This window comes from Camarhynchus parvulus, chromosome 4 (assembly GCF_901933205.1).
Source record: "Camarhynchus parvulus chromosome 4, STF_HiC, whole genome shotgun sequence".
In the NCBI taxonomy this organism is placed as follows: domain Eukaryota; kingdom Metazoa; phylum Chordata; class Aves; order Passeriformes; family Thraupidae; genus Camarhynchus; species Camarhynchus parvulus.
In genome coordinates this window covers 49,226,392-49,242,984 of record NC_044574.1, presented here as the reverse complement: position 1 = coordinate 49,242,984, position 16,593 = coordinate 49,226,392, and the positions used below count along the sequence as shown (strand labels likewise).

General features: G+C 44.8%; 1 protein-coding gene across 7 annotated transcripts in view; it reads right to left on the bottom strand.

Moving 5' to 3' along the window:
• Positions 1 to 16,593, bottom strand: part of EPHA5 (EPH receptor A5) — a 191,433-nt gene that overhangs the window by 68,230 nt on the left and 106,610 nt on the right. For 6 of the 7 annotated variants that reach the window (XM_030947989.1, XM_030947993.1, XM_030947990.1 and 3 more), the window contains exon 5: positions 10,773 to 11,108. The exons of the other annotated variant lie outside the window; for it this stretch is intronic. In XM_030947989.1, coding sequence (XP_030803849.1) covers positions 10,773 to 11,108 — 336 coding nt within the window. The remainder of the gene's footprint in view (positions 1 to 10,772; positions 11,109 to 16,593) is intronic. 7 annotated transcript variants of the gene reach the window in all.

Sequence of the window (16,593 nt, the reverse complement as noted above, 5' to 3'; positions counted from 1 at the left end):
TTGGATAAATACACTGTTGTCTGACATTTCTATCTCTAATGCTGCAGTGAAACTGAAACCACATTCAGAAAAAGCAGTCCCAAACCCAACAGCCCATCTCCAGTGGACTCTGGCCAGCTTCTTTTTTCTGTTCTTAAGTTAGTTTGGCAAACAGGTTAGGAAACATTTCCAATGCATCTTAGTGCTCCAGCCCTACGGGAAGAGTTCAGCAGGGGCAAAGAGCAGCAAGAAGAGTCCCAGTCCTGTGTGTGTCCTCTAGCCTGTCACACCACACCTCCATGCCCCAGTTCCCCCATCAATGAACCAGATGCCTGAAAAACCTCCCTGATGAAGGCAATGCATAAAGTTTTAGGCATCGAAATAGCAATTTACTGACATTAGGTACCCCTTCCAATGATGCTGTATCCATCAGGTCTGCATACAAGAAAGCTGAGCCAACTTGAATTAATTTGCATAATGACTATGTATTTAACTTCCCCATTTTGTCCTAAATGAAGAACAGGACACTGTACAAACTGAATTTAAAATAGCAGTTCTCATTCACTGACCAATATCAGAAGACAGAGGAAGAGTGTGAGGCTACAACAGATGCACAATTGTTACTAGAGCACAAACAACATTACCAACTGACTACTTTATGGGGGATTTGTTTTGCTTTATAGAGATGTTCTGCAGGGGTTGCAAATAGCACTTAAAGCCCTCAGGGCCACTTAAGTCTGGCAGAAGTCCCCCTTGAAGCTTCAGCCAACATGTAGCAAAGGGTTTGGGAAGGCACTGGGCATTTTGTCCTTCATGGACACCCAGCTTTGCTAGTTGCTGTCTGCAGTTTTGGAAAAGGTGGAGATAGGTCTGTGCCCTCATGTGCATCCTTACCCAGTCATCCTACAGCTCCTTTCCATGTCCTTGCAGGGGCTGAGTTGCAGCTGGGACAGATGGATGTACAATAAATTAAATAACCCAGTCATTTCTGCAGTGATAGTCTTCCAGTTTACTGAACTGGGTGAGAGCACCTCTCTGTGGAAACTGTCCTTACATGGCCAGGTATTTAAAGGCTCAGACCATAAGTCTCCAACAAAGACAGCAAACAATTTCATGCTCTTGGTGACACCCCTCAGGAGAACAAGGCAGAACCATGGAGTTTCATGGCTTAATGATCCAAGCAGGAGCCCATTGCGGGGAAGGCAGAGCTCTGGAGATGACAGGATAATGTGCAGTGCAGATCAGACCCCCCTGTAATAAGCCACACTAATGCTCAACTGTGTGCAAGGCAACTCAGGAAATAGAATAATTAATAATCTACTTGGCTGAGCAGCACTTTCTCTCCTTGGATTGAGGCAGACTGCAGAAAGTTGGAAAGAAGCTACAAAGAAATGGCACACAGGGTCCCATAAACCCTTGCAAACCTAAGGAGGGAGGGCAAGCCCAGTTTTGTGCTTTTACCTGATTCAACTTTGCTTCCTTGTGCCTCCAGTAGGGGCAGAGAACAAAGATGCACAAGATTTGCACAAGTGGGCAATTGTGCTGTGTATTCTTGGGAAGGCAGTGAGCAGTGCTAGTGCCCTCCACTGGCATTTTCCACCTAATTCTCCAAATGTGCTTTTGAGGCATTGTTCTCTCCCTGCAGAGCCCGGGGGCCAGATGCAAAAGGCTCCTTGTATCACTCTGCACACCCACCACCTCTGGCCAGAACCCACAGGGCAGATTTTGTCAAATGCATAAGAGAATGTGCTATTTTTTCTATCCGTTTCCCCAGACCAGTGCTCTCTCCATGGCTTGCCAAAGCACTTAGAGGATTAGTCCAGCATGGTTGGCCCCTCTGCACTAAGAGCAGTGGCTCACCCCAGTTTCCTGCACTGCAGCAGAAAAACCCTCACCCAGCACCACCATAGCCAGCGGGTGCTCTACATCGATTCGTACAGGGCCTTTTGATCAGAGCTTGTATTCTTAGAAATTGCCAAGCCCGAAAAAGAGGAAAATAAATAAATAATAACACTTCCCTTCTGGTGATTTCTATTGCACTGATCTAGCTGGAAATCCCATTAGTTACTTGCTTTTGATCAGGACTGCTCCTCCAGGACCAGGAGATGCAGCAAGCATTCTATCACACTGGCAAAAGAGCACATCTAAAGTGTGTTTTAATTAAAACCTTCCAGCTCTTGAGCTTTTTGTAGTATTTACATGCAACTGAACTTTGACCCAGCTGCTGTGGAAGAAATATCATTTATTGCTGGGTTGTCTGTCACCTTAGTGCTACTCTCAGCTCTTCAGGTAGAGTTCTCCCCTCCCTGTCCCCACACTGGGGAAAGAAAGGGCAGTAATCTGGAAAAAAGTACTGGCCAGTCCTACTACTTCTATTACATTAGCCCTTTGCAAGAAATACAAGTGTCAGAAGTAGCATTTTGGAAATCTTTCAAGGAATGAGCAAGGGATTTGCTGTCGAAATATATTGTAATAGCAACCACAGCAGAAAACGTGGAAAAAACATGCCAAGCCTCACTGAAACAACACCTCTCCAATGAGAAGCAATCCAGAGGCAAAAAGCATTTCAGCCTGATACTATAAACACTAACTGGGAACCTGTAATTCATGCACATAGAGAGCTGGAGCTCAGTTCTGGTACAGCAAAATCCTTCCTGGGATACAGAAGCCAGCCTGCTGTGTGGGTGCAGACACCAGGCACAACAGCAACCAAGGGAAAAAAGTCTGGCCATATGAACAAATAAATACTACAAACTGCTTACTAAAGAAGGGTCATGCTCATGGCAGAAGAACTCAGACAGAAAGAAGAAGGGACCAGAGAACTGCTGGGTGGCCTCGCAGCACAGAGAGCCACCCTCTTCAAATGGGGGCCCAGTTAGGCAGCAATTTGGCACAAGGACACGAAGAGTGAAAGGCACCTGAAGTGTCTGAGCTTTACCAAGCTCTCACAGATACCCACAAGGGTGGGTAACCTCTGTGTTGTGTCCAGCACGTGTCCTGCATGTTCATACACCCACAAATGCACAGAATCACAGAACCACTAGGTTGGAAGAGACCTTCAAGATCATTAAGTCCAACCCATGCCCTGAAACCTCAACTAAACCATGGCAACCTCAAATAAACCATGGCACCCACGCTGCCATATATGTACTTACACCTTCACACTCCAACAAATTCATTTGATTAGCACGATGGGTGCATGGGAAAGGACAAATGCCCTGTGAAGCTGCTATACCCTAAGCAGTGTTTCTATAGCCCAGCTCTTCCGTGCACAACTACTGAAATACAAATGTCCAAACTCCTGTTCCTCCACTGTTATATTTAATGTTTGAGGGAGATTACCATAAAGAGCTTTCTTGGTTTGCTACTGCAGACAGAGAACAAGTGGGTTGTTTTATTAAATGCCTGCAAGTCCACAGCTATTTCTCTAACAGCACTGAAAGTATTTTTACATTCTTTCTTTGGCTATTTTGGAGCCCTGATGTCTTAAGAGTACTCTCCGAAGTATCATTTATGCACACTGTTAAAAATGTAAAACTACTTTTAATGCTAAAATCAGAGAAATAACATAGGAGACAATGGAATTACCAGCTTGCAGACTGAGATTAAAGAGCTGAATGGGACTTTATCAGCAGAGAAATGCAAAAGCAACATTCATGGGGGAAAAAAAATCTATAAATTGATGTAATCTGGGCAGTGGAACCATTTCAGATGCTTTACTTTTGGTCTCTGCCAGGTACTGTGCTCAGCACAATACAAAGAGAATTCCCTGGCCTTGAAGAATATGTTTTAAGGGGATTAGAATTAGATTAGTATAAGATTACTTGGCAATGCTTTAAAAATATGCCAGTAAAATGGGAAATAAGATTTTAAACCAGCTCTATCACTCTTGTAATGTAACATGAGTAATGCCCTGCTTAAAACTCTGACCTTGTGAAGTTCTTACTACACGTGATTGCAGCATGGCCTGCTCTTGCTTTTTGGAAAAAAGTCAGTATTTGCTACTCATACACCTCTAAAAACCTGGTCTCAGATTGCCCAATATCTGCTACTTTACCCCAAGCCTGAGGTGATGTTGCTGCTGGGGATTCTGGTGGCTCGGGGATGTTACAGAACAGTGTCAATCCTGCTGGTCACAGCATCTCAAGCCAAATATTTGGGCAGCTCTTTCTCCCTCACACCCATCTGCATGGCACCATGTGGGTGCAGGCCATGGATTCATGCTCCCCAGGTATAACCCAGGATTTGCTTTTTGTACCTCATGCCTCACAAGTAGCACACTTTGAAGAGGACTAATTGTTTCACCATAAAGATGTTTGTCTCACTGCCACTGGGAGATGGTAAAACCTGCACCCTTCTGCACAATACACAGTGGTTGTCACCAGCTAAATCTCATAATGAGATCTTCAGCATCCTTCTTTTTCCCTTTTTCAGGAGGAGGGTGGATAGAGACAACTATTTCTTACTATTTTTATTTTTATCTATAAATAAGATGTTTTAATTTCATGTCAAAATTGAAAGGTCTGTCTGCAGATGCAGGAAAATGGTTTTTATTTCATCTTTTATTGTCCTTATATATCAACCACAGGGTTGTCTCACATACTTCCAGAAAAAAATGACCTCTAACTAGAAGTCATATTGTAATTTGGGGATTTTTTTCATATTCCAAAGACTTGTCTCAGTATTCAGGCATATATTCTTAATATGTGAAGTATAACAAAAAGACTTATAACAACTATGAAAAAGTAGCAATTACCAATAGGGGAGTTGTAAATAAAGGTGTAAAATATTAATCTGATGCATAATTCATTTGGTAGCAGACATCCAGCCATCTGGGCTGGGGTGAACTCATGACTCCAGAATAGGATGCTGGATGCAGATTTTGCATTCAGTATAAATGCAGCCATCACCAAAAAACATGAACGGCGACAAAAAATTCAACCAACCAACCTCTTGTACAGCACCAGCTTTCAGGTTTTACTTTGCCAGTGTGTTTGCTTTTTACAACTTGCAATTGCATGCTCAGATTGCATGAGATCGTGCTTCAAAAATATACCAAAATACTTCTTGAAGCTGATTACCAGCATATGCATGGAGCTTCACAAATGAAATTATTCTCTTTCTGGCTGAACCTTCACTGGCAGATCAACACTAATTTTCACATCTCCCTGAACATGAAGGGTATTCACAGCCAGCAGGAAGATCCTGCTGCAAGGGGCAGTGCAGGGTGCACTCAGCTTTAAATAGAGACTATGGTCTCTGAGGCAGTACAGTTTACCTGCACATATTAAAATACCCCTGTATTCACCCATCCTGGTATGGAAGACATTCCTTGCTTTTAAGATAACATTGTTCTAGGTTAAAAGCTGCAATACCTGTGTTAACACACTGGAAGCCAGTTCTGCATCTCTAAATGGCAGTGCTTTCCACAGAGATGGGCAATTGCAAACCTTAAAACCTCTATTTATGCCACTAATAGCTCCTCTCTGGCCAGTGTGAATCTAAAGCAGAGTTTAAACTACCAGGCATACCAAATTCAGAAAGGATTGCCTGCAGCCGTTAGAATTTTCTCAGAGTCCATAAAATAATTAAACAAATTCATGCGAGAAAAATCCATTAAAGGCTATAAAGCACAAAGAAGTGTTCCCTGGAGGTTGAAGAAAGCTCTAAGGAAGCCCTGGGATGTGTGTGCATCATGCTCTTAGCCCTTCTATGGTATCCACTAGTGACCACTGCTGGGAAGGTGGAGCTGCCCAGTGGATCAAGTATGGTTACAATGGATGTTTAAAGGCAAGCCCTGCCTAACATGCTGTCTGTGGAAAGGCAGTTTTTCAGAAGCAAGCATCTGCTTAAGCTTTTGCAGACCCTGGGCTAGCAGTTCTGGCTGAAAAGCAGAGCTGCATGACCAGTCTTGCTTCTTGTGTGAGATGATGGAACATGCTGCCTCTACTGCAGCATCCCCTTGGAAATTTTCTGCTATTCCTGAAGAAAATAAGTAAACTGCTCCCTTCCCCATGCCAAACCAAACAAACCTGTGAAGACTTCAAAGCTGGAAGAATCAGACCCTGAATGTTACAGGACTTGAACCCATCAGTTCCCAAAGGCAATCTCTGGAAATGTGGTTCCCATCTCTTGCCTCATTTTCTGATGTCTTCTTCCCCGACTGTGCAAGGCTGCAGTCTCTTGGTTTCAAGAGCATGCAGATACTGATGTAAGATTGCAGCAAGCTCTATGTTGCAGGTTTCCCTTTCCAAATCACCCTTGGCTGCTTTTCAAAGAATGTACACCTCTTGACTGCTGTGGAAAACACCTTCTCCCTTGCTCCCTTCCACTGCAGCATCCCAGCCTGTGCAATTAAAGGAAGGACCGTAGTTTTCAGCACACTTCCCCACTCCAAGAGCCTTCTAGCTGCTCCAAGCTTCTAGTGGTTTTTGGTCAAGTAGGAACCTAGCCACGCCTCCCAGACAGCACTACAGGTTGCCAGGTTCTGTCCTCCAGCACCTTTGCTTAAAAAGCACTTCTGCTCCACAGGATGCAACTTCTGTCTCTGGTTTGGCCTCAGACACACTGACTTCTTGAGGCATTAGACATATTAACTCCTCCTCTGTTAGCAGGCACATCTGTACCTTTCTTCTCCTCTTTGCCCAGAAGGAGGGCAAAAATATCATACAGGTCACAGAAGGGGTTTGAACAGTGGCTTCTGACTTTTCAAACAGAAAACAGGCAGGGGGTTTATCTAAAAACACACACAGAGAAGGTCTTTAAGTGCAAAGGAGTCTGTGGCATCTGGGATGCCAGCAGGAGAACTGCCCCACCCTCATACCCCCCACCTCCAGGCCAGTTCTGTGCCTGAAGCCATTCCCAGCATGGGACTTGCTGACATCAAAAGCAAAGAAAATTGCTTAGCTGTTTAGGCTGGCTTAAAGGGAATACTTTTGGCAGGTTTTAAGCCTAGAAAGGTTTTAAACATTGCATCTTTCCAGTGTGCTCCTGCAATGATACAATGGGTGAGCAGGCAACTGTGAATCAAAACTGCTTGCTCCCTATGGGCTCATTAGGAGACACGCCTCTGACCAGGATGTCACGGTGGGTGCTTGCTGTACACAGGGCAGATAAGGTGACAGACCTCAAGGGAGATGCACATCTCTGTCCAGAGCGACAGCATACCTTAATCATCCAGCCTGGTGAAAGCACTGAGAAAAAAAAAAAGTCATGCAGCTGTCACTTGAAAAGCAAACTTCAGTATTAGCAGTACACACAGACTGCTCTCTGGGAACCATTTAAATAGGTGGAGGTTTCAAAAATATGAAAGCTTGAGCAAAACCGTGAGCAAGGGAATGATGGCTACCTCGATCCTATCATTGGCACTTATGAATTATTCACTGTGCTCCAGCCCACGTGCACGAGGCACACTTTTTAACACACTGTGAGACTGCATTACAGATGGCTCCCTGCCATCTGTGCTGGGAAGTCCCCTGGACACATATTTTGCAGCAATGCCATAGGGAAAAGCCATGCTTGGGTCAACTCCTGTGCCTACAAAGGGAAGAAGGTCCTCTGTCTGCCTGCTGCACCTCTAGGGTAGCCACAAAAGAGGCCAGCACAATTTATATCTCTCACGGCTTGTGGCATTGCTCATACTTTCTAGATACATGTTTTCCAGCAGAAAAACACCAGCAAAATCCCACAGAAACAACAGAGGTTTGCAGATTGCAAGAGGTTACAGGAAAACTAGTCCTGTATTTGGAGCCTAAGGCCACTGCGTCCTGCATGGATCAGCCCCATCCCAAGAACTGCCAGGTCTCCAAGGACTGGGGGAACAGAAGAATGCTGGGGTCACCAATGGAGATTAGCAATCAGCCTCTTCTTGTGTACAAAAGTTTACTGTTCCCCCTCTATATTTCCAAATTTGATTTCAAAAGTTCGGAGTAAAATTACATCAGTCTGAAAATGCCAGATGGATTGCAAGCACCAATTCTTTTACTCATTTAAATAGAGGAGAGAGGAAGGGGGACAAACTATTTTGGAGAGAACCACTTTTTTTTTTTCAGGAAGGAATCCCTTTGAGAGTCTAACCCAGAGGTAGTTTCTGCTGCCAAAAGCTGCCATACCCAGAAGAGGTGGTGCACATGAAGACTCACTGCCTGCACACTCTTTGCAGTTCTGAAATGAGCATGGTCGTCTTAGGATGGACAAAAGCCAAACCAACAAAACAGACCCTGGCATTTCTCTGCAGTGCTGGGTTACTGAATATGTGCCAGCAGGACTCCAGCAGCCAGACCTATCCCATGGCATGCAATTTTTCAATTTCCTGCAGCCAACAGATCTTGTAGCAGGATTTCTCCTACTGCTGCAGTTGGCCTTGTGTCACTGATTCAACTTCATTAACCAGTCTCTGTGAAAATATAATCACCATCAGAAAACCTGTGCAAGGGAAAGGATGAGACACAAGAGCTGCACCTCTTGGAGGTAATTCCAGGATGAAAGTGCGTGGCTTGAGACTCACTGAAGCCAGATGTGCCCTGCCTACTCTTACTTGAGAAAGGACTTTTGAAGTGCGTCTTTATATCCAGAATCACTGGGCATGGAACACTCCATTTCTTTCCTCAAAGGACATTTTTTGGAGGCACCTTAAAAAACCAGATTCTCACTTTCCATGCTTGGCAGTTAGTCAGGTTTGCAAAGTCCCTCTTTCCATCTGCTTTATTTCTGGCATGGGCACACCGACGATGGCCCAGGGGAGTGCTGAAAGAGCACATCTCTGGGAAGCCCATTTGATGCTACAGCTCCAGCAGATAGGCCTGGCTCAGCTCACAAATGTGCGTTGGGACCAGCCAGAGAGACAAGGAAACACAGTCACCACGGCTTTCCTAACACTGCAGTTTGGTTGAACCTCCTGTTGAACCAACCACGAGAGCACACAGGTGCAATTTCAACATCCCACAGTGTACCAAATACCCACACCTTGATCCACTAATATCTCCCGTGACTGTGGCTCCACCAAGATGAACAGGGAGACTTAACTAGAAGCTACACTTGCCTACTTGTCCTTAGCATGAGACACATTTGTCACAGGTTTTCCATTTCCTCTAAGAGACCTTCCAATACAAAACTGCAGGTGATAACTGTGCAAGGGGGTTATTCTTGGCCTGATGCACCAAGATGCAGCTACGTGGATAAATTCTGCTGCAGCTATGGAGAGTTTGGGACATAAGTCACAAACCAGGACCTTTTCCTCACTGATCAGCGAGGTATCATCTCCTCATGCACAGCTGCATTTACTGAGATTTATGTGGATTTAACACCACACATCAGGGAAAATCCAGCGGCAGCAATGAAGTACCAGTGCAGACCCACTAACAGGAAAATACACTTCTTCCAACAGCAGAGTTACTGGCAGCAGCCTTCACAACAGGAAAACAGTAAACAGCATTAGGACCGTGACACCCACTGATCTGCACTAAACAGGTGCCTTTAATGGGTGTCATACTGCTGTCCTCTAATATTCCTCCAGCAGATTCCATGCCACATCTACCAGCAGCACTCCCAGCATGCCTTTATTTCCTCTCCTCAAGAAACATATCAATGATCTGTCCAACACTTCAACAATCCAGTTTAATTACCAGGACAGGTATCTGCACTTCCTGGCTGCTGGCTGCCAAGCCTGTGCACGTACACCTGGGTAGCAGGAATGAGATGCAGCCCTGCTCCAGGTAGTGTTTTTCTGTTCCACAGTGAGGATCTGCCAATCTGCATCCAGCTGTCACACTGAATTGCCCACCGGGTTTCCTGGCTGAACCTTGTCTGGAGAAGGCAGGGGGTGGCTCCAGTGATCTGGCAGCACAGTCCTCACAGTCTCAAATGCCACCTGTTAACAGTCCTGGAAGGGCTTCACGGTGGATAAAAGCCACTAAATTAAATGGCAGGAAGTAAGCCAGATAGGAAAAGGAAGAGACCTTAAAACACAGAGCATGAGGGACCAGAGAAGGATAGGTCAGTCTCCAGAGCTTTACAGAAGTTGTGTGATGTGTCTGGTGCGTTGGTGCACACAGAAGGAGAAGTAATAATGTTCTTGCCTCCCATCATACCTCCAAGTGACAGGGGACAATGGCAACTCCATGCCTGTGTCCAAAGTGAGAGGTCATTTCAACTTCTGGGCAAAGGAAGGGCAGACAGATCAGAGCCCTGGACAAAGGAATAAACCAGTCTACCTGATCACTGTCTGTACAGTGCAAAACCAAGAATAACACAGTATGAGTGAAATCCTAGCCCTACTTGGCCTGGGAAGCAGTGACAATGTACCATACCTCATCAGCCTGAACCCAGTTACTTTAGCATCACAGTGTAGAAGAGGGATTAAATTTGCTGAAGTCACTAAAAAAATTTTTCTTAGGGTAACTGTTTGTAAAGTTTCGATTTTTTAGCCATTTTAAATCAAAATGGACTCTTAGAAATTTCCCTTTCCCAACAGGAAAGACAGCCTTTTTTTCCTGGTTTAGTGGATGGATACACCAACATGCGAAGAAGTGGAGGTATCTCCAAATAGCCTAGTGTAAAAGGAAAAAGTCACAAATCCTAAAAATGTGTCCTGCTGAAAGGAAACATACTGAAGACTGCAGTAATTATAACCTATGAGAAAAGCACTGCCCACCTCCCACCCCCCATATTTGAAGAGGGCATAGTCCAGCCCTCCATCCTGGAGACTTCCACCCATTCCAAAGGGAGGTCTGCACTGGGTCTGACTGGCTCAGGTTCCCACCCCAGACATTCCCCCAGGTTGAAGATCCACTTACCTGCCTGGTTTGTGGTTACATTTACAGACACAAACTGCCGGGCTCCGGGGCTCTGGTCGGACACTCCGTTCACTGCCTCAATTTCAAAGGTATAGTTTGTATGAGCAAGCAGATCCACCATCATGACAGAGGTGTTTTTCAGGCCGGTTTGCTGGGGGAGGTACCTGACATGACCGCCACACGCCTCACACAGACCCGAGTGTGAGCTGCACTTCTTGCATGCAATATAATAAGACACATCTTTCCTTCCACCAGTATCAGCAGGGGGAATCCATTCCAGAAAGACACTAGTCTCGTTAACATTTGAGATGGCACTCCGAGGAGCAGAGGGGGGTCCTGGTTTGCAAAGTGAGAAAAACACATGGTAAAAACAGTATCATCAGTCATCCTGCTCGCTACTACTCTCTAGGCTGAATAGAGACGCCCCATTGCTCATGTGTCAGAAAGTACACGGCGACCATTTCCAACAATACTTGAAGAACTGGGAAAACAGGGATTTGTTTTGAGCACCGTGCTCAAGAGATCTGTGTTGGGATGCAGTCACCTGAGTGGGAGGACAGGACACAGGGCTGGCTCAAGCCCAAGAGGAGGAGCACTGCACCCTGGGGCATTGTCTCCGGTGCTCTCCTTGCTCTTCCTGCAAAGGGATTAGCAAGTCTTTGCCCTGTCCAAGTTCCTGTTGGCTTCATCAGGGGCAAGATTCCTCCTCCTCACCCCGCTGCCCCTGCACCACTAACCCCTAGGTCCTTAAAAAAAGACACACACTGGCGTTTTCACACCACCCAGGTACTCAACTCTTTCTTTCCTCCGGTTGCAGCCGCCTCTTCCCATCAGCCATTTGGCAGCAGTGAAACCAAAGCTTAGCTATCCAAATCACACTTAAGTGAGATGCTCAATGTAGCCCAAAGCAGATGGTGATCTACACGGGCCACTGGAAGCACGGCTCTGTCCAGCCACTCCATGGCAACCCTCCTGGTCCTGCCAGGCTGGCTACCCACGCTGGCTACACACTTGCTTACTTTGCCAAGCCTCCCTGCTCAGGATGCCAGCATGACACTGGCAAGGCTATCCAAGGAGGAGCAGCTGCTGCAGAGGTACCAGAGCACCTGCATAAAGTGGGCTGCTTCTCCTCATCCTGGTGGGAAAGGCCACGGCTGGGCAAGCAAAGCCCACCTGGAGGCACCTTCAAGACTTGCTTCCTCACAGAAGGTGCTGCAAGGTTTTTGTTTTGAACAGGCTTGTGTTGCAGATGAAGGGCAAGCTGCAGATACACCCTGAAGACAATGTGAAAAGACAAGCAGGAGTCTCATGCAAGATATCCTCATGTTAAGTACTCAGGGAATGCTAATCAATGAGGAAGAAAGAGGAAATCTATCAAAGCAAGCCAGGATGGATTTTAGTCACAGCACCACCAGTAAATATACAGCAAGGGCTGGGATTTTTGTGAGGGAAGGCAACACACCACACTCCTCTACAGTTTGAATGAAGTTGTCAAAACCCATGAGCAGTTCCTTGAAAAGGGTCCAATGAGTAGCTTCACAAGCTAGACATCCATATGAATCCTAACAGGCTGACTTAGGCTGTCATCTTCTCATTTTGTTGTGATAACTAAACTCGATTCATTATTTAAAACAGGCAGTGTTGCAAAAATGAAATCACCTTATAAACCAGAAGCATTCTCCTCCATTTCCTTTTTCTATTTCCCTCTCTGAGTCTATAAAATTTGTAACACTGATAAACTGAAACACTGTAATGATTTCGACTCAAGCTGTTCTGATTCAATGAGAAACTCGCTGCCAGAGGAAGTAAATAATCCTGATGTATTTTTTTCTTTTGTTTTTCGGAGGAAAGGCAGTTGAAGAAAAAAGCTAAGTTGGCTTAGGAAATGCCAGATCATCTTTGTTTTGTTCTGTGATCCCTTCAGGTCCCTACAAACAGGGAGAAATCCACTCCCAAGCTGCACCCCAGGGATGCAGCACTATTGAGCTAATGACACCAACATAGAGCCCAAGTCAGGACTATTTTCTGCAGTGTCATACTTGTACTGATATAACGGAAACTATGGAATTCATCACTGGAGCTGTATAGAGTTATATGTGCTGCACTTGAGGATGTTTTATATGTTTTAACTGGTTAAATTGCCCTATTTTTTCTTCCACTGGATGAATGTCCTTTTGCTGATGCCAGTACTCAAGGAAAAAAATAGAGAACTCAGGCACAAGAAACACTTACTGGACAATGTCTTTAACAGAGGATAAATTATTACTTTTGTAAAGTCACCAGAGGTTTTTACTTGCTTTGTACAGAAAAGTCTGCTACTCTTCTTGAAGGCTTAAAAACATCAGCTTCAGTGGAAATGCTTTAAAATTGGCTTTTGTAACCTATAAAATTAGCGTTCTCCCAGGGCCTCAGAGAAAGGTCTTTAGTAGAATCCTGAAGCTGTACCTGAATAAAACTTGGCTAAACCCCAGCTGGGAGAACAAAAAGGTGTTTTACCTTCAGAATAGGGGGGCCCTAGATCTGCTAAGGTGGTCTACTTTAATTTCCAAATTCCTGTTGTCAAGGGCACAGATATTAGTCTACTCACTTTTAAAAAGATTTATGTAATTTTTGAATTTGCTACTTTATACCCTCAGATTCACTCCTTTTGCACCACAGTTTTCTGACAAGAGGCAAACGCTTTCTGAAAACAAAAATATTTCAAAACAAAAGTATTTTCCTTGATGGACAGCAAACCTGTTGTTTACTGATGCACATATTTTAAAAATATAACCTAAGAGAGAAATTACTCTGAAGATAGAAATATATGTATGTAAACACTCAAAGTTAACTGTAAAGTTTTTGCAAGTAGACTATTACAGTAAATACAATGAAGTCTTCCATTTGTCCCATGTGTCATAATACTACAAATATTTCCCCAACATGCTCTGAGCAACAATAAAGCTACTCGTAAGAGACATGAGGAGAAAAGAGAAAGGTGGAACTGTTTTAGTTTTAAAGAGATGTTGCGCAAGGAACTGAAGCTAGGATTACTTAGTTAAGAAGAAACAAAATGCAATTACTTACTGGAAGATGCATAATAATATTAAAATAATTCTCAAATATCCATTAGGACCCAAATTTTTTCTTTTTTGTCTGAGAGCACTAATTATTTCAGACTGCATCACAGCACTATTAGTTTCAAAATTACCAATCATTACTTATAAAACATACTTCAGAAACTAGAAAAATTGAACAAAAATGTATTCCTCCCTCACCCTGTACTTAACTGAGCAAGTGACAGTGATATAGCAGCTAGTTTTCTTTAGTGATGCTGGTGGTGGTGGTGGTGGGGAGACTCATGCAGCTTGGAACTGAAAAACTCTCACTTTAAATTAAGAAAATGTGATTTGACAGCTATACTGAGTGGCAAGGGGACTTTGCAGGTGTAGACGTGAAAACAAACATTGATGTATTCTCTAAAATTAACTGTATTTCTTGTTGAAGGAATCCTATGAATATTATTAACTTCTGTGGCAATAAATAATAAAAACATAAAAAAAACCCCTTGCAATATTTTCCTACCACTCATGACTCAAGTCTCTCTCACTTTTGTTTTAGCTTATGATGAGCTGTTGCCTTGCAGATATAACTGGACTGGTTTAGAACACCAGTGTTGCTACCTACTCTTTACTGCCCCTGCCAAAATCTTCTACCCCTGCTGCTGAGCTGGCACAGCACATGGAGTCCTCCTCATCACCTTCAGCACAAACAGAGCAGTATTAGGACAAAATCCTAAGAAAAGATGCATGGGGAAGGTGAGGGTGACAGGAGCACACGGAGAAGGCACAGATATTCCACCTGCTTTTGGGGTGGTAGCTGTGAATGCCAGCAGAGGTGCTGCAATGTCCTCAGCTGTGGCTCTGGGGTTTGCAGTGGGAAGCAGAAGCTGAGCTGCGCCTTGATGGGTATTAAACTTCTCATCTGCCCCAGAAGGACTCTATACCCTGCCAAGCCATATCCTAACACAGCTTCAGGCACCACGTCTGGGCCTTAAACTAGCTTACAGTAAGCTCTCAAAACAAAAGTAAAACCCACACTGAAAGAAAACCACCCAAACAGTAAAAGCCAACAAACTTAGACAGTCACCAACAATAAATAAGCACAAAATCCCCAAACAAACATAAAAAGAAAATCCCATGGCATTTGCAGAGTTGGAAATTACAGCCTTCACCTAGAGGGTTTGAACTGCACCAGAAACCTGGGAGAGACAGGCTCTTGAATTTAATTTCTTTTAAATAGGAATTGTTCACCTCGCTTGTGCCTCTCTGAACCCTGCTGATGCTGCTCAGGCCATAGGATGCATAATCATCCTCCTCTGGGGTGGTAGCCCCTTCCCTGGCTAAAGCACCAGCAGGACAGACTGCATGTGCACTTTTCCATTCTGGGAAGGGCAGAGAGCAGCACCACTGACGGTGGGCAGGAGGCACAGCAGACACCAGAGTCTGGCATAACTCTCTCTCAGTTGCTGGCTTTGGCTCTGTCAGCACAGAAAAGCCTACTTTATGACTGTTCCAGAGCTCAGTGTGTTTCCCAATACCATGCTGGACCACATTTATCTGAATTTTTTTAAGTCAGGCCAAGGGGTAAAATGAACATCAAGAAATGCTGCTATCAGATTTTTCATGCTATAACCCACTCTGGCTGTGCCTCCAAAGGACTCTGGCACACCTATTTAATAAACTGGGAAGTGCTTGCATGACTCACCCCCCAGACCTCTTTGATCTGACAGCACCAGTGACTCCAATGCTGCCTAAGGCTGCCTTCTCCTTCCCTGCAGCACAGCTTCCAACAGCCATGCTCCTTTGCCTGGTCAAAATCAAAGGCAGAGTTCAAGGGGCCCAATTCTGCTCCAAGTGCCTCCTGCAGGCAAGCAGAGAGCTGCCAAGGGCAGTTTCCTTTGAGAGAGTGTGTCTCCAACAGGAACAGACTTTTTCTTTCTCTTTTTGAAGTGGAAAGATGGGGAGATAGGAAGGACATTTGTATTCACTGGGAAAGGTGCAAAAGCCACTACCATCTCTAAGCATGCAAAGTACTTCCCTACAGTATGGAAGTCACCACTGCACCATTGTCCAGTGGCTCTGAGTATGTATGGAGTCATAAATCTACTTTTTCCTCCATTGTTTAAGTTTCTTGGAAGGCTCAACTTCTCCTGCACCAGTAGTTCAACTCCATTTCAGTAACTTTCAATCACTTCTGCACCACAAAAGTTGCATTTGGAGCGTGACAGTCCCAGCTCAGATCTGTGCTATACTCAGCAGGACTAGATGGGGGCATGGAAATTGTGGCCTTAAGTATCTGAAACACAAACTGAACAAGGGACTTTCAAGGTACAGCTGACAGGACAGCTCATGGATGGCAGGAGAAGGGTAAAATTAGTGATTCTGATTACCCTGGAGTCCCAGTAGCCCAATGTGCCTGTTACACTGCCCACCCCCTACACCCAGGGGATAAGTTCTACATTTTGCAGAAGCAGTTTCCCTCACAGAGTTTTGAGAAGAGTGACCATCGCCACCCAGATTGGAAAGAAAGGGCTCTCTCCCAGCTTGTTTAGTGAAAATGAGCTATGGGATGACACCAAGCAGGGCCATGGAGATTCCATCCATGCCCACTGCTGGCAGGGATTACCCGCAGTTAATTCCGCGTGTGTGCCCCACGCTGGCACCCAAGCACACACCAACAGGGATGGCTGGTGCCATGCTAATGGCTGAGCCCACCCAGCAGTGCAGGGAGCAGACAGAGCATTTGCTCATTACAAAATCTCTTCCTGGCTTGGATGGCA